Here is a 22039-nt window from a genome sequence, read left to right as displayed (position 1 = left end):
GTTTAGTGAGGCTGAATTTTAAAGTAGTGGGTTTCAGATATTTGGTAGAGTTAATTTCAGTGCCAAGGTAGAATTCGGAGTATGTGGCATGGTTACTTGCTCACCGCTCTTACTCAGGTGTATAATTATATTTTATTGTTACGTGGAATTTCATCTAATTCACTCTCAATCAATGCCAATACCATGGGATTAGTAACTTTGGGAGGAATTTAGTTTTCTTAGTTTTTCTTATTCATATTACTGTGTAAAGATTATTTCATTGACCAGGGTTTTTTGTTTTTTGTTTTTTGTTTTTGTGTTTTTAGATACAGGGCTTCTTTGTGTAGCCTTTGACTGTCCTAGAACTCACTCTGTAGACCAGGTTGGCCTTGAACTCAGAATTCCACCTGCCTCTGCCTCCCAAGTGCTGGGATAACAGGCATGTGCCACCACTGCCCTGCTGACTAGACTTTTTATTAGCTGTATTCTTTCAGTTGAAATGTTTGCAATGTTCAAGTGGGGCTAGATTGTGGAAGAGTTGAGATATATATGGTTCAGAAGTTATAATCTCAAACTAAGGCTCCAGAGTGCTTGGTGCTTCCTGTATATCTTCTCTCAAGGTAGAATTTTAACTATAGGGACAACCACAGCTCTTAACTATTCCCATTATACAGTTACCATACTAGCCAGGAAACAACAGTAGTCCCCACCACCAATCCCTCTTTTTTTTTTTTTTTTTTTTAAACAGTTGGAGGGTAAAGGAACAAGGATAAGGATAGTATGATGTATGATAGGACTTAGTCACTAAGATTCAAGAGGGAGAAAGAAGGATGAGTGTGAGTGGGGATAGGGATAAGTATTAGATCAACTTTGAAAAAATCACAGTGGGAGAAAAGCTTAGAGGGGAAGCGTAAGATCCTGTTCTTATCTACAGATTTTACAGATTGTTAAAATTATGGGAGTTTTTGGTTCAGAAGTATAAAGATAGATAGGAATAAGAAGTATGTGAGTTGTGCATAGGAATAGAGATGCCCAACTAGAGACTGGATACAACAGTCCTAAAACCCAACCAAGTAATTTTAAACTAAAGCAAGACTATTATGAGATAATGCAAGAGTAAAGTTTAAAATATATTTTAAAAAGACAAATGTAAGAATACTAAACCAAAGCCGGGCAGTGGTGGCGCACGCCTGTAATCCCAGCACTCTGGGAGGCAGAGGCAGGCGGATTTCTGAGTTCATGGCCAGCGTGGTCTACAGCATGAGTTCCAGGACAACCAGGGCTATACAAAGAAACCCTGTCTCAGAAAAAAAAACCAAATCCAAAAAAAAGGAATACTAAACCAAGAGAGAGATAAAGTGTAATAATAGATTAAATTTTTTTGCATCAATGTTCTTTGTTGGGGGATGAGTTTTGAGTCATGGAAGTGTTCAGTTTGCAATTCCAGTTCAAACTTATAAAACCAGATTTGGAGTGTGTACTGTACCAGAGAATTTAGACCAGTTAAGCTTTCAAGTATGTTTCTGGCACAGCTGTACTGCATTGAGTATGTGATTCTGTTTCCTCCTTGGTGTTCTCTGGATGATGATGTTAGGGCCAGGCATGAGCAGGAGCTCTTGATGGCTTTAAGGACCACCAGTCTTGTCAGAGTAACTCACTTAAGTCCCAGTTACCACAACCAGGGCAGCTATGTAGAGCCCAGGGTTCCAGCCAGCTCTTGGTTCTACTGCAGTTGAGTGTTCTATAATGCTGGCCAGCGGGTGGGGCTGGGGGTGTTAAGTCCTCTTCTGAGGGTTCTCAGGGACTTTTCTTAATCCAACTTCATAACATCAATAGATGTTCAGCCCTTGCTCATGCAGCTGACCCCACAGGCTTGGTATGTGTACAGGAGAAGCACTACCCCAGCAGTTTCTACTACCTTCATTGGAATCTCTTGGTTCACTTGATTCCCAGCCATTCCCGCCTGCATTCCATGGAGATCGCACTTGACCTAACATTAATTTACAGGTACTGTCTCTTATAGGAATAAAAATTATTGTGTTTTTTATCTTGCCTCTTTCTTTTGTTGAGTCTTATTGATGGGACTTCCAATCTACCATCTTACCCATAAATTCTGTACTTGAATTCATTTTAGTTCAGATTATTGGTCTGAGTATTGGTGGGGATTTGTCACTGAGAATTTGATCTTTTACATGAATGACAATGATAACGTCAATGAATGTTGTTTGAATGTGAAAGATGGTGTTAATAGTTACCCAGTCAAAAATATTTATTATGAGAGCCTTTTTAAGTGCATAAGTGTTTTTTGCTTACATGTATCTTTGTGTATATACCACATACCTGCCTGGTGCCCAAGAAAGCCAAAAGAAGGTATGGATCTCTTGGAACTAGAGTTACAGGTGGTTGTAAGCTACAGTGTGGGTTCTGGGAACTGAACCTAAGAACTGAATCTGGGTCCTCTCCAAGAACAACAAGTGCTCTTGATTGCTGAGCCATTTCTCCAGCCCAGGATGAGTCTTATAGACAGGGATGTGAGAACATAAATCCAGTAGTCTGGAACTAGAGTGATTTTGTGTAGTTTGTAGTTTTGTGTCTTTTTAGTTAGCTTTGTAGTACAGAGTGGAGTAACTTGTGATAACAAAGAGCAGGCAATTCCTACAGTGAATAAAAGATGTTCAGGGCAGATGGTAGAAATAGTCAAAGTCATAGTCTAAGTCAAAAAATGACTACCACATAGCTGGAGAGACAGAGCTCCGATACACTGACCCATGAGAAAACGGGAAAAGCAAAAAAAGGATTGTTTAAAATTTAAACATTATAGTCATACTTCTTATTTTTTATTATTTTGTTATTCATGTGTGTGGGCATATTACCTGCTTATATGTGTGTACACTAAATGCATTCAGGAGGCCAGAAGAGGACACCTGATCCTTAGGGAATGGAGTTACTGAAAATGTGAACTGTCATGTGGGTCCTGGGGACAAACCCAGGTTTTATGGAAGTACAGCCAGTGCTTGTAACAGCTGAGAAATTGTTCCAACCCACTCAGCAGTTTTTAAATACAAGGTTAAATTTCTTGGAAGTGTATTTAATCTTAGAAATGCCCCTGAAGATATTTGTTCCAGGCTAGAGTTAGAGCATTGTGAATAGTCTGATCCTTGGGCAAACTACTGAAGTATTTAGAGCAATACCCAAGTGGAAAGTCTTTCCTGCTCTTTCAGACATATGGGCATTGGAGGAGCAGGTCATCTGTAGATTTGATGGTATAGTGTGAAAGGTTAGCTTGTGTTGAAAGATCTGAGACAGGAATCCTGTCTACAAGTGAGACTAACCCTTCCTTTAGTTGGAAAGGCTGGTTGTTCTTGTAGGTCCTTTAAGAGGATACAATCTCCAGGTTTGATTATAAGATCTTGGGTGAGAGATGAGGAGTGTGCTAGAAAATGTTGACCCGTTTAGAACTCTGATCAGGCTTCTAAGAATCAAGCTACAAAGACCAGGCAGGTGGTTTCCTAAGAGATGGTTTGGTATGGATACCAGTTGTAATTTGTATGTTTGGCCCAGGGAGTGACATTTTTAGGAGGTGTGGCATTGTTGGAGTAGGTGTGTCACTGTGGGCATGGGCTTAAGACCCTCATCCTAGCTGCCAGGCAGTCAGTCTTCCACTAGCAGACTTCAAATGAAGATAGAGAACTGAGCTCCTCTTGCACCATGCTTGCTTGGACTCTGCCATGCTCCCGCCTTAATGATAATGGATTGAACCTCTGAACCTGTAAGCCAGCCTCAATTAAATATTGTCCTTATAAGAGTTGCCCTGGGACACAATTAGCATAACAAATGACTCCCATGAAGAAGTAAGGAGAGGGTCCTGATCCTGGAAAGGCTTGATCTAGCATTGGAGGGGAGTATCAGGACAGAGAAAAAGGAGAGAGGTGATTGGAGAATGGGTGGAGAGAAGAAGGTTTATGAGACATATGGGGAGGGGGGAACTGGGAAAGGGGAAATCATTTGGAATGTAAACAAAGAATATAGAAAATAAAAATATATAATAATAATAAAAAAGAGTTGCCCTGGTCATGGTGTCTGTTCACAGCAGTAAAACCCTAACCAAGACACCAGTGTTAAGAAAAAGCCTGTGTGTCGTAGAATAACTTGAAAGGGCTTAAGCACAAAGGTGCTTATGCTCATTATCTTTGTTTTCTTTCCTGTTGCTATGACAAATTAGTATTAGAAAAGCAACTTAAGGGACAAAGAGTTTATTCTGGCTTACAGTTCAAGAGTATAGCCAGTCATAACAGGGAAGGTTGGGTGGCAGAAGCTTGAAGCAGCTAGTAACATACCATCTACAATCAAGAATCAGTACAAAGAGCCGGGCGGTGGTGGCACATGCCTGTAATCCCAGCTCTCTGGGAGGCAGAGGCCAGGTGGATTTCTGAGTTCAAGGCCGGCCTGGTCTACAGAGTGAGTTCCAGGATAGCCAGGGCTATACAGAGAAACCCTGTCTCGAAAAAACCAAATCCCCTCCCCAAAACAACAACAACAACAACAACAACAAAAAAAAAAACCCAAAAAATCAATACAAAGAATGCATGCTGTTGCCCAGTTTCCTTTTTCCTTTATTTGTACAGTCCCAGCAACTAGGGAATGCCATCATCCACAGTGAGCAGGACTTCTCATCTTTATGCAACCAAAATAACTCCTCATAAGCATACCCAAAGTCCCATTGCCTAAGTGATTCTATATTGTCAGCACTATATTCTGACAGCATTAACCATCATGCCTTGAGAATGGAGAGGGGGGAAGGGAAGAGAGAGGGAGGGAGAAGGAAGTAAGGCATTGAGTTAGGACCCTACTTATTGAACCTGCAGAGATGACTTGATAAGGTGTTTTAAGATAGATGGAGCTTTCCAGTTTTCCTGAAGATTGAGGGTGATACACAGAGTATAAAGATGATATCCAAAGCCTTATGAAACCTGTTGGATTATTTTGGAAACAGACTGTAAACCATTATAACTTTGGAGAGAAGTTTTGGGTAGGGGGCAGATCTGTGGATTCTCTTGTAGGATCCATGGTTGATTTCTGAAGTGTTTTTTGTTTCATGGGGAAAGGCTTCTAGGCAGCACCAAAAGGTGTCAATAACATTGAATAAACACTTGTATTGTTTGTATTGAGATATGAGTGTGTTGATCTGTCAAATCTGTCCATATAAGTATTCACTCAACCGAATGAGTGAGGGGGAGGTTGATCTGAGATATTCTTGAGAACTGACGGGCCTTCCAATAGAGCAGTTTTTACTGAAGGTTTATAATTTAATTCATGGATTGAGAAGTAGATAAAAGAAATATGGAGATTGTGAAGAGGCGTATACCCTACATAGAATAATTATGTAGTCTGCTAAGATAGTTTCTTTGTTGACTGGACGGAAGGATATCTCTTCCTTGTAAGGAAAACCAGAATCATACTTTGTTAGATTATTCTGCTATTGGTTCTTCCTAATCCTTTTAGCCTTACTCAGGAATGACTGAGGAAATGAATAGCCAGGCTCTCAGTGGCTGGTGGTAAAAGAGCAGCTTTCCTTGCTTGCTTGCTTGCGTGTGTGTGTGTGTGTGTGTGTGTGTGTGTGTGTGTGTGTGTGTTTTTAATCCATCCCGGTTTTTGCAGTTTTTCTAAAGCTTGATTCTTGGTGTTATGTGCAGTAGAAGACTGCAGCCTGGCTTGAGGTTTGGGCAGCCTCAATTAAAAGTTCTTTTCTAGGCCTAGAAAGATGGCTCAGAGGTTAAGAGCACTGACTGTTCTTCTAGAGGTCCTGAGTTCATTTCCCAGCAACCACATGGTGGCTCAGGACTATCTGTAATGTGATCTGATGCCCTCTTCTGGTGTGTCTGAAGATAGCAACAGTGTGCTCACATACATAAATGGTTAAGGTCAAAAACTCAGGTGACAGCAAATGCTGGGAGGATGTGTAGAAAGAGGAACACTCCTCAGTTGTTGGTGGGATTGCAAGCTAGTAAAACCACTCTGGAAATCAATCTGGTGGTTCCTCAGAAAACTGGACATAGGACTACTACCTGAGGATCCAGCTATACCACTTCTGAGCATATACACAAAAGATTATCCAACAGATAACAAGGACACATGCTCCACTAAGTTCATAGCAGCCTTATTTCTAATAGCCAGAAGCTGAAAAGAACCCAGATGTTCTTCAGCAGAGGAATGGATACAGAAGGTGTGGTACATTTACACAACGGAGTACTACTCAGCTATTAAAAGCAATGACTTCATGAAATTCACAGGCAAATGGATGGAACTAGAAAATATCATCCTGAGTGAGGTAACCCAGTCACAAAAGAACACACATGCTATGTGTCCTCACCGGCCACAAGGTGGGAGCATGGCAGAGTCCAAGCACACATGGCAAAAGACTCGGAATACCCATAATACAATTCACAGACCATATGAAGCTTAAGAAGAAGGAAGACCAAAGTATGGATGCTTCAGTCCTTCTTAGAAAGGGGAACAAAATACTCACAGGAGGTAGTGGGGGGAGGGGAAGGATCAGGTATGGGAGGAGATGGGGATGATATAAGGAGGGTTAGGAAATTGAACAGAGGTGTATAGCAATGGGGAGGTGGGGAGCTGGGGGTAGCCACCAGAAAGTACCAGATACTAGAAAAGCAAGAGGTTCCCGGGGCCCAAAGGGGATAAGATTAACTGAAATGCCCAACAAAGGGGAGGGAAAACTTGTAGAGACCATATTCAGAGGTTAAGCAAGGCCCCTGGTTGAGAGATGGGGCCACACATCTTCAGATTTTTGTTTGGTTTTGGTTTTGGTTTTTTGGATTTAGTTTTTTCAAAACAGGGTTTCTCTGTGTAGCCCTGGCTGTCCTGGAACTCATTCTATAAACCAGACTGGCCTCGAACTCAGAAATCTGCCTGCCTCTGCCTCCCAGAGTGCTGGGATTACAGGCATGCGCCACCACCGCCCAGCACATCTTCAGATTTTTAACCTAGAATCGTTCCTGTCTAAAGGAAATGCGGGGACAAAGAGCAGAGCAGAGATGGAAGGAAAAAGACTGTCCCATCTGGGGATCCATCCCATATACAGCCGCCAAACCCAGACGCTATTAGATATGCCAAGAAGTGCTTGCTGACAGAAGCCTGATATGGCTGTCTCCTGAGAGGCTCTGCCAGAGCCTGACCAAAACAGATATGGATGCTCACAGCCAACCATTGGACTGAGCATGGGGACTCCCAGTGGAGGACTAGGGAAAGGACTGAAAGATCTGAAGGGGTTTGCAACCCCACAGGAAGACAACAATATCAGCCAACCAGACCCCAGAGCTCCCAGGGACTAAACCACCAACCAAGTAGTACACAGAGAGGGACCCATGGCTCCAACCGCATATGTAGGAGGCATCAGTGGGAGGAGAGGCCTTTGGTTCTGTGAAGGCTCGATAGGCTTCTGTGAAGCCAGTGTAGGGGAATGCCAGGGTGGTGAGATGGGAGTGAGTGGGTAGGAGGGCACCCTAATAGAAGAGGGGAGGGAGGGGAGTGGGATGGGGGCTTCCAGAGGAGAAACCTGGAAAGGGAATAACATTTGAAATGTAAGTAAATAAAATATCCAATAAAAAATAAATATATCCTTGAAAAAAAGTTCTCTTCTAGACTGCTGCATGTGAATACAGGATGTGGAAGGCATGTTAGGAGTCAGTATAGATGTTAAGTCTTCTACAGGTAACTGAAAACCCGCCTACCTCTGTGTCTTGCCCAATCACAGGCTTTAGCCTTTATTGACCAATTAACTTGGGAAGCAAAGTTTACACAACAAAAGTTGGTATACATGAGAATCCGCTTGTCTTGGAGCAACCAGATCTTGGAGTACAAAATTTAGCATTTGATTACCAACAGCATCAGACAATCCCCTACATTGTATTCTTAAGATAGAAACAGAAAAAGAGATAATTCAGTGGCAAAGTGCTTATTAAGCAAGCATGTGGATCTGAGTTCCACTTATCAACACCCACATAAAATGTTGGTCATGGTGTCACTGTACCTGTGATCTTAGAGCTGAGGACACAGAGACATGAGGATCCCAAGGAGCTAATTGTAGTTTCCGGACCTTTTAGAATTGGGAGAGACTACTACTATTCCAACTACTGAATTTCTCTGTTGCTCGTCACTATATGAAACGTCTATTTGATTATCCTCAGTACTCTGTGATACGGGTTCATTATTCCTGTTGTACTGCTGCAGAAAGTAAAGTACAAAGGTTAAAGTTCATATCACTACATGATGTAATCAAGATGCCAGTCCAGTATTGTAGGTCCATCCTATATTTTTAATCACTCCACCCTTGCTGTTATATACTGTTGGAAAATAGTGGTATATCTCCTCATCTTGGCTGGCTTTAAAATCAGACTAATGTCTTTTAGAGCTCTTCCAAGTATAATAGGCCCAAGATAAAGAGAAAACATGCCTCTGCTTTTTAAGTTTGGCCATCAAGAGCGATTACTTTGATTGGGATCATGTGGTTGAGGGCAGTCACTATTCTTTCCTTTTAAGAAAGAAGAAAAGAGTTGAATTGGAGTTTGGAATTCAAAACGTACTGATTGTTGGCAAAACTCCTTTTCTAGTTTCTAGCTCTTTGTGGAAAATGGAGGTAACACCAGGTTGGAAAAGTTTTCCACTCCCTCCTTGCAAAAATAGCCTTTTACTTACTTGGAAGGCTGATACGGTATCAGGGCATCCACCCAAATCATGTTTGAAGTAGTCTCATTTTAGCAATCTGTTGTATGTTTTCAAGCTGTGATGTTTACTTCCTTATTTTTTTAATGCCTGTGTGTCATGCAGATTGTCCCAGTGTCATTTGTTCTGAAGTCATTCTTCTGCTCTCAATCAAGTGACTAGCGGTCACTCTTTTGGGGGGGGGGGGGGGGCGGAGTTAGTTTTTTCGAGACAGAGTTTCTCTGTCTAGCCCTGGCTGTCCTGGAACTCATTCTGTAGACCAAGCTGGCCTCGAACTCAGAAATCCACCTGCTTCTGCCTGCCTCTCAGAGTGCTGGGATTACAGGCGTGCACCACCACCACCCAGCTTAGCAGTCACTCTTGATGGCCCAGCTTTAAAACAAGTGGCCAGTTTACTGACATACAGTAATGACCTGTTTGTGTGAGAGAGAAATTATCAAATCCATTAAGTTGTTTTGTGCCTAGATCAGTCCTAACTATATTATCTCTTTGTGATTACTTTGGGTTTTTGTTTGTTTTTAAGTTTGGGTTTGGGAGTATTGTGGTTTTGAGTTTGTGAGAATCTTGCTATGTACCTCTTGTTAGGCTGGAATTCATTATGTATGCCAGGCTGGTTTTAAACTTGTGGTAATTTTCCTAATGCTGCTGCCTCCAAAATGCCAGCCTAACATCACAGGAGTGTACTACTATGTCTTCCTGTGGTTACTTGAATTTAAGAATATGTGGTGCAGGGTTTCTTTGGTTGTTGACTTTAATGATCTTAATTGACTTTCTTCTCCTTTAATCCATATAACAGAATAAGTGTTCCTAGAGCCGGTTCGAATTTGGTCAAGGTCATTACTTCTTTTTTTTTTTTAAGATTTATTTATTGTTATATTAAGTACACTATACCTGTCTTCAGACACACCAGAAGAGAGCATCAGAGATCTCATTACGGATGGTTGTGAGCCCACCATGTGGTTGCTGGGATTTGAACTCAGATCCTTTAGAAAAGCTGTCAGTGTTGTTGACCACTGAGCCATCTCACCAGCCCCAAGGTCATTATTTCTATGGCATCATTTCTCTTACCTTCTTGGCACAGGGTCCATTCATGTTATGCTTTATCATGATGTCAAACGGAACAGTTTTGTCTCCTGTCATTAGATCACTCAGACTTTTTGAAAATCTTGAAATCTTTTTTTTTCTATTCTCATTATTTATCTGAATAAAATATTTGATAGAATTATTATATAATGCTTGCCTAACAACATTTGCTACATGTTTACATTTAGAAGCAGAAATAATTATATATGTACTGACCAAGGTGTCTTTGACAATCAAAAGATTGTGTTAAGTATTTACAGTAGTTTCTGGCACATAAAAGCACTCTGTAATTGTCATTTAACTGATGTTTTAAAATGCCTTTAAAATTAATAATGTTTTTGTTAATATAGCAATTTATAGACCACTGGTTGGTGGTTTAGAGAATGTATTTTTATCATTAGTGCCTTCATTTATTTGTCACAGGATCTTACCCTATAGCCCAAGGTAGCCTCAGACTTACTGTATAGCATAGGAGGTTCTTGAACTTGTGGCAGTGTGCTGCCTCAACCTTCCTAGTACTGGGATTGTAGGAATTTGACATCACAACAGAGCAGAAAATGTATTTTTAATACATTCCATACCTGAAGTTTTTCTCTCAGTATCTTATTTTAAACTTTTTATTTGGCACAGTGCCTACATGAAAATAGTATAAATAGTTCATTTCAACTATTAAGCTGTCATTTGATGTTTTGTTTTCTGTATTTTCTTAGGATAATTCTGATTCGTTGCATCCTTGAAGAGCATCAATAGAAGAGGGGGAAAAAAGATGGGTGTGAAAACATTTACTCACAGCTCCTCTTCCCATAGCCAGGAAATGCTGGGAAAACTAAATATGCTACGAAATGATGGACATTTCTGTGATATCACTATCCGTGTCCAGGACAAAATCTTCCGGGCTCACAAGGTGGTACTAGCAGCTTGCAGTGATTTCTTTCGAACCAAACTTGTGGGCCAAACAGAGGATGAGAACAAAAATGTATTGGATCTGCATCATGTTACAGTGACTGGCTTTATACCTCTTTTAGAATATGCTTACACAGCCACTCTATCAATTAACACAGAAAATATCATTGATGTTCTAGCGGCAGCTAGCTATATGCAAATGTTTAGTGTTGCTAGTACATGCTCAGAGTTCATGAAATCAAGTATTTTGTGGAATACACCTAATAGCCAACCAGAAAAGGGTCTAGATGCTGGACAAGAAAATAGTTCCAACTGTAATTTTACTTCTCGAGATGGAAGCATTTCTCCAGTGTCTTCAGAGTGCAGTGCTGTAGAAAGGACCATTCCTGTCTGCCGAGAGTCCCGGAGAAAACGCAAAAGCTACATTGTTATGTCTCCTGAGAGTCCTGTAAAATGTAGCACACAAACAAGTTCCCCCCAAGTATTGAATTCTTCAGCTTCCTATGCAGAAAATAAAAATCAGCCAGTTGACTCTTCTTTAGCTTTTCCATGGACTTTCCCTTTTGGAATAGATCGAAGGATTCAGCCTGAGAAAGCAAAGCAGGCAGAAAATACCCGGACTTTAGAATTGCCTGGCCCATCCGAGGCAGGTAGAAGAGTGGCCGACTATGTGACTTGTGAGAGCACAAAAACTACCTTGCCACTAGGTACAGAAGAAGATGTCCGGGTCAAAGTAGAAAGATTAAGTGATGAGGAGGTCCATGAGGAAGTGTCCCAGCCTGTTAGTGCATCGCAGAGCTCCCTGAGTGACCAGCAGACGGTGCCCGGAAGCGAACCAGTTCAAGAGGACCTTTTGATTAGTCCACAGTCTTCCTCTATAGGTACAATGCTTTCTATATTTTTTATTGCATTTTTTGTTTGTTTGTTTGTTTTGTTTTTAGAGACAGGGTTTCTCTGTATAGTCCTGGCTGTCCTGGAACTCACTCTGTAGACCAGGCTGGCCTCAAACTCAGAAATCTGCCTGCCTCAGCCTCCCAAGGACTGGGAAAAGGCGTGCACCACCACCACCTGGCTTTTTTTTTTTACTGCTTTTATGATCAATTCTAACATTTAAGTTTTTTATTTTATGCGCTGAGTCCTGTAGAAATCATTTTTAAAATGGAGGTAAAACAATTGAATTTGTTTGCTTATTTTGGAGCCAGGTTTCAGTGAATAACCATAGCTGCCCTGGAACTCACAGAGGTCCAACCTACCTCTGCTTGCAGAGTACGGGGATTAAAGGCATGAGCCACCACACCTAGCCAATGTTTGGGTATTTTTTAAAATAGTATTAGCACTATAAGTTTTATGTATGTGTTTAAACAAGTTACACATTAAGAAAGAAAGAAAGTAGGATATGAGGGACAAAAGTAGAAGTAAAAATTGTGAATTACCTTTTGTTTGTTTAAAGAAACATTGTAGTCCAGGTTGGATTTGAACTGGTGATCCTCTTGCCTCAGACTCCTAGGTGCTGGGATAACAGAGTATACCACCAAACCCAGCTATGAATACTCTGAGTACAAACGAAGACAGACTTTGAAAATCTACTTAAGAAGCTAGGCACTTTAATGATGTGGGCTGTAATCCTAGCACTAGCCAGGAGAATAGTAGCACACCACCATTTGCAGCTATAGTCAAGGTCTTGGCTGTATCAAACCTGTGTGTGGGGTGGGGAATCTACTTGTTGTTTTGTTCTTTTTTAAATGGGTAAGAGCATTTGCAAATATCTGAAAATCTAAGTTTGAGCCCTGGAACCTCTGATTAAAAAGAAGCTTTGTCTTACACAATTCTTGAGGCAAACCTTGCAGGCTTTTTCTCCCTTTCTCTCAAAATTAACATACAAATGTAAAAAACCAAAAATATTTATTGAAAACTTAAACAGTGTGCCAAACATGATTCTATGTAAAGAGAAGACACTGTTCTCAAAATACAGTGCTATGTAAGGAGAAGGCATTGTTCTTACAACAAAGGGAATACTAGCCCAAATGGAGAAGCAGATATATCCATAAGTTACTACAAAAACTAGTAAAGGTCTTGTGCTAGACAAGTTAAAAGGCGGCATTGTTATAGTAATAATGAATCTAGTACAGCCGGGCGGTGGTGTACCCCAGCACTTGGGAGGCAGAGTCAGGTGGATTTCTGAGTTCGCAGCCAGTGTGGTCTACAGAGTGAGTTCCAGGACAGTCAGGGCTACACAGAGAAACCCTGTCTTGAAAAATGAATCTAGTGCAAAGTGATATACAGAAAAGCAGTGATATGTGGATCAGTGGGGAATGAGTGGGAAGTCCAAAGGAGCTGGTAAGAACAAATTGTGGAGAGCCTTGAGCATAGTTCCGTTCAACTGTAAGTAACAGATCCCTTTAGACAGGATCTTATTTTTAATTACATATGATCTAGAATAGAAAGTCCAGAACCGGTAATGTGGATATACAATGCAATCAGTGTTCTAGGCTCCACACACACACATATAGTTAGTTAGTTAGTTAGTTAGTTAGTTAGTTAGTTAGTTAGTTAGTTAGTTTCCCATTTTTATCAGTTTATCTGTAGGCTTATTTGCTTTGTAGTTATTAAAAAAGTTCACCACTTCTTGAGATTTAGGTTCTAGAAAAGGATAGTACTTGTGATCAGGAATGGACTATTAGGGTTTCCCAGGGGTTCTTTTAAAACTAGTGTTAATCTATACTATGTGAGCCGGGCAGTGGTGGCGCACGCCTGTAATCCCAGCACTCTGGGAGGCAGAGGCAGGTGGATTTCTGAGTTCGAGGCCAGCCTGGTCTACCGAGTGAGTTCCAGGACAGCCAGAGTTATACAGAGAAACCCTGTCTTGAAAACAACAACAAAATCTATGCCATGTGATCTTTCTTGGCCACAGAGAATCTGAGAAAATGACTATTTGTTGAATATATGATGGCTTTGAGCAGAATTAGAGCAGAATGAATATTGCTAGGTTTGGTACCATGTACCTTAACCCCCCAGTACCAGGGAGGTAATTGCAGGTAGATGGATCTCTGTGAGTGTGAAGTCAGCTCTTATGCTACATAGTAAGACCCTATCTCAAAAATAGCAGTCATAATAGTAAAACATAGTGGATAGTGAACATGCAAGAGCATTGCCACCATAAATAGGTTAATCTTTAAAAGCCTGTCTTAAAGAGTTTTAAAGTGGGCTAGCGAAATGGTTCAGCAGTTAAGAGCACTGACTGCTCTTCCAAAGGTCATGAGTTCAATTCCCAGGAACCACATGGTGGCTCACAACCATCTGTAATGAGATCTGATGCCCTCTTCTGGGGTGTCTGAAGACAGCTACAGTGTACTTAAATATAATAATAAATAAATCTTTAAAAAAAAAAGAGTTTTAAAGTATGTAGATAGATGAGAATTAGCTTGCTTTTGGTATTGATATGCAAGAGATTTGGCTCAAAAAAACTGTTAGAGCAATTAGTATAAAGAGACTAAGAATATTTTTTAATTATAATATTTTATAAACAATCAATATAATCTCATAATAATGAGTATGTGCAATAATGAGAAAAAGGGATTTTAAGTACTCAGGATGAAATAATTATTTCTATTGTATTCACTGTTTCTGAGTAACAGGATTTCATTTCATAGTATATTGTTTGAATCCAGATATATCTTATGGTTGATAATCTGTGCTGTTATTTTTCTTTCTTTTTCTTTTCTTTTTCTTTCTTTCTTTCTTTTTTTTTTTGTTTTGTTTTGTTTTTTTGTTTTGTTTTTTTTGAGACAGTGTCTCTCTGTGTAGCCCTGGCTGTCCTGGAACTCACTCTGTAGACCAGCCTGGCCTCAAACTCAGAAATCTGCCTGCCTCTGCCTCCCAAGTGCTGGGATTAAAAGTCTGCACCACCACTGCCTGCCTTTTTCTTTCTTTCTTAAGGGCATAATTGATAATTATAAAATGGATAGAATTTTTTTATCTAAATACAGTAACTGCAATATGAATATTGGTGAGAAAAGGTAGGAGCCTCATTTTAAATGTAATCAGTAAGACCAGTTATGTGTAAATTTTGCTTGTCTGACCAAGCAATGTCAGGTCACAAATCAAAAGGTGGGATTGGTGATGTTTGCAAATTTGGGACTTTAAGAAACTATGTAAGAGCCAAAACCCTTGAGATTCCTATATTCAGGGTTGGGAAGTGACTTTAAAAAAAAAATAAAAAATCAATTGTAAAGATCTCTCTAAAGGTTAAAAAACCAAGACCAGAATAGCCTTGCTAATTTTTTTTGTGTTTTAATCCACTGCTGAGTTTCCAGGGCTGCTATAACAAAGTACCACAGACTTGGTAATTTAAAACAGTACAAGTTTATTTTCTCACAGTTCAGAAGGCAAAAACTCCAAAATAAGGTACCAGAAGATCTTTGTTCCCCTTAAAGGTTTGCAGGAAGAATCCTTCCTTTTCTCAGCAAGTTCTGACAGTTGCCAATCATCATTTACGAGTATAAATTAGAGTTTTATTATTCTATCTTAGCATGCCATTCTTTGTGTGTCCAAATCTGCCTCTAAATCTGTCCTTATGAAGAGAACAGTCATGGCACACAGGACCTCACCTAATCTTACATGATGACGTTTTAACCTGAGTAGATCCACAGAGGCCCCATTTGCAAATAAGGTCTTGTTCTTAATAGCCAAGGTTGGACATCAACTTTGGGGAAACAGGTTTATTTTTATTTTATTTTTTAATTTTTATTTATATGAGTACACTGTTGCTGTCTTCAGGCACACCAGAAGAGGGCATAAGATCCCATTATAGCCGAGCAGTGGTGGTCCACGCCTATAATCCCAGCACTCTGGGAGGCAGAGGCAGGCGGATTTCTGAGTTCAAGGCTAGCCTGGTCTACAGAATGAGTTCCAGGACAGCCAGGACTATACAGAGAATCCCTGTCTCGAAAAAACAAAAAAAAAACAAAACAAAACAAAACAAAAAAAAGATCCCATTATAGATGGTTGTGAGCCATCATGTGGTTGCTGGGAATTGAACTCAGGACCTCTGGAAGAGCAATCATTGCTTTTAACTGCTGAGCCATCTCTCCAGCCCAAAGCAATTTTATGTACTTGAGTTTGAGTCAAAATTTTTTGAGTAATTGAATAAATATAACTAATACATATTTATACAAATGTATACAAATCATAACTATTTTGAGTCTTTAGTCTTAAAACTATCTTAGTACCTTCTAAATAATATTTGAAAATGTAGAAATCCAAATATCTAACTAAATACCTTAAACTACACTAAAATTTTCATTCATTACTTCCAAGTATATTTACTTAGTTCATATTTTGCCTTACAGTCTTACTAAAAATATGGTTATATAGAGAACTTATGAATATAAGTAGACAGAACTCTTAAGTTAGTTTTTACCTGTATAATTGTGGATTCTATAGCATGAATATAGGAATATCTGACCTGAATATCTCATATACTTCAAGTGGATTTTTTTCTGCCTTCCTATCAAGTGTACTAATTACTCTAAACTTCTTACATCTGCAGATTGCTACATTAAAATAAATCCATAATGAACAAAAAAGTAAATTTCTCGGGATGTTGTGGGTAGTCAAGAAATGTTCTACTCTTGATACTTTTTTCTTTGTATTTCAGAAGAGCATTTCTACAAGCCTTTCATTTTCCTTTAATTCATTAAAGAAGATACCAAAGTGATAGTTTATCATTCTACTGCCTCATAAATTTGATTCCTAATATAGTCATTCTGAAATTCTGAAGTAGTAAAAAGTTGACTACTGATGAATTTTATTCAAGTGAAAGATTATAAAATCTTAAGTACCTTACACATGGTATAAATAGAAGCAATAATGATAACAATTCTAAAAAGGAAAAAAAATACTGTTATCTTATTATCCAGAAGATAAGGCTGGAGAGGTAGTTCAGGATTGAGAATGCTTCCTACTCTTCTGAAGGCATGGATCAGCCTCAGCACCCTTGCATTCATGTACACACAGGTAAAATAGTTTTTTGGGTTTGTTGTTTAATTTATGACACACAGGTTAGAGGACAGCTTATGGGAGTCAGTTCTCTTCTTCTACAGTATGACTTCTGAGACTGGAACTCAGGCTGTCCTCTGTGGAGGTGAGCTCCTATACCCACTGAGCCATCTTGTCAGCCTAAGTTTTGTTACCGGCTTTTGTTTTTGTTTTTAAACCCAGGCTATTAATTTGTAGGACGTTTAAAAAAAAAAAAAGAATCTTAAATGTGATGGCTTCTTTATTTATCTTAAAGTTTCAATTATCTATACTCATCAAGGACAAATAGTATGACTTTAGAAAAGCTGCAGTTCACTGAGCTAGCAAAGGAATCCTGTACTCTATAATTATACCATTAAAATTAAAGTGACTGGGGAATACTTGCCCTGCCTTGCTCTGGTGTTTAAGGGCAAATTTAGTCATTTTTTTCTAGAGGACCAAAAAAACTGCATTGTAAAAATTTCCAAAGCTGCTCTTGGTTATTGAAAGCAGCTCCTTACCTGTTTGTGATAGAGTTTAGGCAGCATGCAGATCTTTTGAAGCACAAATCATATCAGCTTGTAAGAGCTAATCATAAGTTTAATTCCCAATTGTAACTGGCTGTCTATTAACTTAAAAGTCTTTGAAAAGACTATAAAACAGTTTCACCAAAGAACAATATGTGTCTGATTAAATAGCCAAAATACTCCTAAAAGACCTTATTTACAGGAAACAAAACTGCAAAGGGATTCACTGAAATGCTTGAGCTTGGTTCATAAATTTATCTTCCAGGCAAGGGCACTTTGCACCCCAAAAAGGATCTTCAATCTTCAGTATTCTCCTGGTGCATGGCACCTAGAGAGTCCCTTAGACTACATTTCTGTCAGTCTTTCTGTCGCCACAGACCAGCTGTAGTGAGCGGTCTGTGCAACTTGATTGCTCCTTTGTAACAAGGGAGATCATACCACAACACTATTAGGGTTTTGGCTTTTTGTAAGGTGGTACTTGTAGGAGTTAGCAGAGGAATTAAGCCAGAGGTGGGTTTTTTTTTTGTTTTGTTTTGTTTTGTTTTGTTTTGTTTTGTTTGGATTTGGTTTTTTTTCGAGACAGGGTTTCTCTGTGTAGCCCTGGCTGTCCTGGAACTCACTCTGTAGACCAGGCTGGCCTCGAACTCAGAAATCCGCTTGCCTCTGCCTCCCAGAGTGCTGGGATTACAGGTGTGCGCCACCACCGCCCCCGCTGAGGTAGTTGATTTTAGGGAGTGTTCCAGGAAGCAAAGTTAGCTTAGTACCATGGATACCAGAAAGCAGGCATAATTTTATGACTGAACTCAATAAAAAATGAGTCTGCAGTGTCTATAACTTACTGGCTAAGAAAGGAGAAGGATAGTTTTGTGACTGTAGTCATCTTGTTCTGTCTGCAAGGCACACTTGTCCACCTGTTCTTGCATTTAATAAGAGGCACATTGTAACTCTCTGATGCTGATGACTTGTGAGGTTATGTCTAATAGAATACTATGGGATAGCTAAGGGTGCTAGGCCTACTCCTGAGGGTCTGATCTGGTCCTGAGAGTTAAGGCTGCTTGTTTTTCTTTCCCTCCCCTCTTTTTCCCTTGCTCATTTTGACACTAGGCAGTGAATGTAGGGCTTTGTGCATGCAAAAGTTTATACCACTAGATCTTGAGCCCTCTTGTCCTTAACACACTATACTAAAGACAGTGTGTGAATTTATCAATTGTGACACATAATAGTGTCACAAGATACAGCAGCTTCATTGGTAGCAATTTACCAAATGGCCTCACCTATACTGGTAATTGATAAAGTAAATCGGTGTTCTTTTATTCCCGTTTTAATCTTTAATATTACCACTCATCACATAGTAAATGTATGTGTGTATATGCATATATATGTGTGTGTGTGATTTACAGAACAATTATAATAGGCTACAACAGAGTTCAAGAAATCTCAGAAGTAGACTGATAGAAATGGAAGTAGAGTCTGTACTGGTAAAATAAAAACCCAAAACAGCCATAGGGAAGAGCCTACTTCCACAGTCTAGACACTTGAAAGCAGAAACACAGAGTTGAGTCCACTGCAAGGGGAAAAGGAAGAGCAAGGGTGGGAAGGTGTAAATGGGGCCTGGTGAGAAGCATCAGGTTAGACACCATGCCCGTTTGCTGTTCTTTTCTGGAAGAGGTTTCTCTAGAAGCTTTTCTAGCTCTCTAGAAGTCCCTCCTGGGTGCTTTCTGCGCTTCTTCTTTTCCTTTCTCAGGAGAGATTGAGTGAGGTCTTCTATTGCAAATCAAATCTTGCTATTGAAAGTTAAAAATGAGCAGATTTTCAGCTTGGCATGATAACAACATGCCTGTACTCTGAGCACGTAGGAGGCAGGGGGCTGGAGGCTCAGAAGTTAAAGGCCAACCTTTACTGCATAAGGAACTCACAGCCAGCAGGAGCCAGATGAGATCCTTGTCTCAAATCCACACTGAAAGGGCCTCCTAATTATTAAGAAAGGCACAACTAGCAATAGACTGTAGGTGGTGCACGAGTGTTGAGGACTTTCCAAACAGAGAGAAGGGTATATAAATCAGATTTCTGTACAAGGAAGTGCAAGTGTTTCAGTTTAAGAGAGGTTTCTCACCTTAAAAGACCGGATCACTAGAACTAAACCTGCTCCTTGTCCTTGAACCTCCGGGAGACTATACAGCAGTCCTTTGGCAGTGAGCAGACAGAAAGGGGGAACTGGGAACACAGTTGAGTGAGTAAAGCATTTGCCAGAGTTCAGATCCCCCCAGCATCCAAATAAAACCAGCCAAGCACAAAGACATAATGTAATTGCTTAGAAGACAGGATACTCCCCCCCCACCCCCCACTTCTAGAGCAAGCTGGCTAACTACACTAGTTGAATTGGTGAGCTCGGTTTCAAGTGAAAGAGTGCTGAGTTCAGTATATAAGAGTGCATTCAAGGAGGAGTGAGCCTACACACATTTACATGTATATCCAAGAGAAAGGTGGGGGCACTTCCTTATTGTACATACAGTCACCTCTGTTATACAACATGTGGGCAAGCCATGCAATTGCAAATTGCATTCAAGAACTTAGCAAAAGCAAGCGTAAACCTTTGAAATAGATCTTATTTACTTCAACCCCAATAAATTGATCCCTTATAAATGATTTTAAAAGACAGGAAACAAGGCAGTGGAGACACACTGACAAGGAAATGATGACAGGGACCAGAAAGCCATTGAACAATTTCTAACAAATGTGCTTATTACTCAGCCCAGTTAACCGGTTTGAACAATGACTGGAGAGCAGTAAATTATACACAAAGTAACAGCAAGTTTAGGAGAAAAATTCTAGCTAAAAACAAAATTAAAATCTTGGTGAATATTTGGCAGCAGGTTGGATTTATAGCAAAAGAGTTGAGAGTCTAAAATCAAATCATTTTAATATTTTCTGAAGAGACAGGAAAAGTAGAAACGATATTAGAGAAAGCAGGGTGCGGGAAAACATACAAACATATAATGGAGAGAACATCTGAACCCTGTGGGATGTTGTCCTGAGAAAAGTAACTGCCGATCTAGATTGCTCCGTGCAGTGAGTTCAGTGGGGAAAATGGACTGGAGTGTAGCTCAATTGGCAGAGCGCTTGCTGAGCGAACAGGTTTAATCATCAGCGCTGCAGACAACCAGGCAGAGTGACCTACTCTGTAATCCCCAGTACTCAGGAGGTCCAGGCAGGAATGTAAGTGCAAGGGCAGTCCAGGATACAGAGGGTTCAAGCATTAAAAAGATAAATCTCGCCAGGCGTTGGTGGCGCACGCCTGTAATCCCAGCACTTGGGAGGCAGAGGCAGGCGGATTTCTGAGTTCGAGGCCAGCCTGGTCTACAGAGTGAGTTCCAGGACAGCCAGGGCTATACAGAGAAACCCTATCTCTAAAAAAAACAAATCCAAAAAAAAAAAAGGTAAGTCTCAAGGATGGCCTCCATCAGGAAGACTAAGCATAAATAAATCTCGTATTTAAGAACAAACAGGCAAGGCCTGAAGAAATATAAATAAGCATTATTTACACAACAAAGCAATAATATCTGCAGGCCCAGTCAAACAAAATACCAGAAAATTTGCTATAGAATCAAAGCCAGTAAGAAAGGGAGTTCAGGCAGTTAGCTATCCTTGTGTTATATGGAAAGTTGTAGAAGTTTTTGCTAGACTTTGTTAAGTTATAACCTGCCCCATGAGCTGGGAGAAGGAATAGTTAAGGACAGAACCCAGGGCTTTCTGCATGTTAGGCATTTGATTTACATCCCCAGCCCAGGGTATGTGAAATGACTAAGATAACCAACCAGTAAAAACTAGGGAAAGTATAATTTCCAACCCAGTAGAGCAGGGATTTGAATTCTACTACACATGTGCATTAAGTTACTTCTGTAAGAGCATTCTCAGCAGTTCATAGAAAATCCTATACTTCCCTCACAAGGGAATAGGTTATAAATATTCTCTAACAGTGAAAATAAACTAATAATAACAATGTGAATATGCCTACAGTAGATGAAGAAGCTGCAAGAATACATTTAGTATATGAATATGTATGAATGAATAATTCAAGTTTATAACTAGACAATGATAAACTGGAGTTTAGAGCCACCATGTGAGTATTGGGAATTGAACCCAGGACTTCTGGAAGACCAACCAGTGCTGTTAACTGCTGAGCCATCTCTCAGACCCAACCGACCCTAGTCCTTTAAACTGTCTGTAAAGATTGTGACAATAAAGTAACTCTTAAAAGATACAAATTGGGCTGGAGAGATGGCTCAGTGGTTAAGAGCACTGACTGCTCTTCTGAAGGTCGTGAGTTCAAATCCCAGCAACCACATGGTGGCTCACAACCATCCGTAGTGAGATCTGACGCCCTCTTCTGGTGTATCTGAAGATAGCTGCAGTGTACTTACATATAACAATAAATAAATCTTTTTTAAAAAAAAGATACAAATTAACAATGCTTTCTTAAATAAGTATCAGTATCATTTAATTTTATGTGGATTTCAGTTTGCATTTAAATTATTCTGCTTATTTTCCCAAGTTCCTATGAAAGAAATAACTGGAAATTTTAAATGTTGAAGCTACATTTATTAAATCATCTTGCAGGCCCTGTATGATTTACTTTTAAATCACATGAACATTTAATCAAAAACAAAATATAACCAGGTAGTTTATAGCCAGGTGGTGGTCTCACACACTTTTAATCCTAGTTCTTAGGAGGCAGAGGCAGGCAGATCTCATGAGTTCAAGACCAGCCTAGTCTGCAGCATGAGTTCCAG

General features: G+C 39.9%; 1 protein-coding gene across 1 annotated transcript in view; it reads left to right on the top strand.

Annotated features, from left to right (window-relative positions):
- Zbtb44 (zinc finger and BTB domain containing 44) overlaps positions 1-22039 on the top strand; it is a 51298-nt gene that overhangs the window by 17293 nt on the left and 11966 nt on the right. The window contains 1 exon segment of the mRNA XM_052188769.1: positions 10515-11588. Coding sequence (XP_052044729.1) covers positions 10571-11588 — 1018 coding nt within the window. The 5' untranslated portion in view covers positions 10515-10570.

This window comes from Apodemus sylvaticus, chromosome 7, assembly GCF_947179515.1.
Source record: "Apodemus sylvaticus chromosome 7, mApoSyl1.1, whole genome shotgun sequence".
Taxonomy (NCBI): Eukaryota; Metazoa; Chordata; class Mammalia; order Rodentia; family Muridae; genus Apodemus; species Apodemus sylvaticus.
Note: the sequence above shows the minus strand (reverse complement) of the source record. Positions and strands in the feature narration are given on the sequence as shown.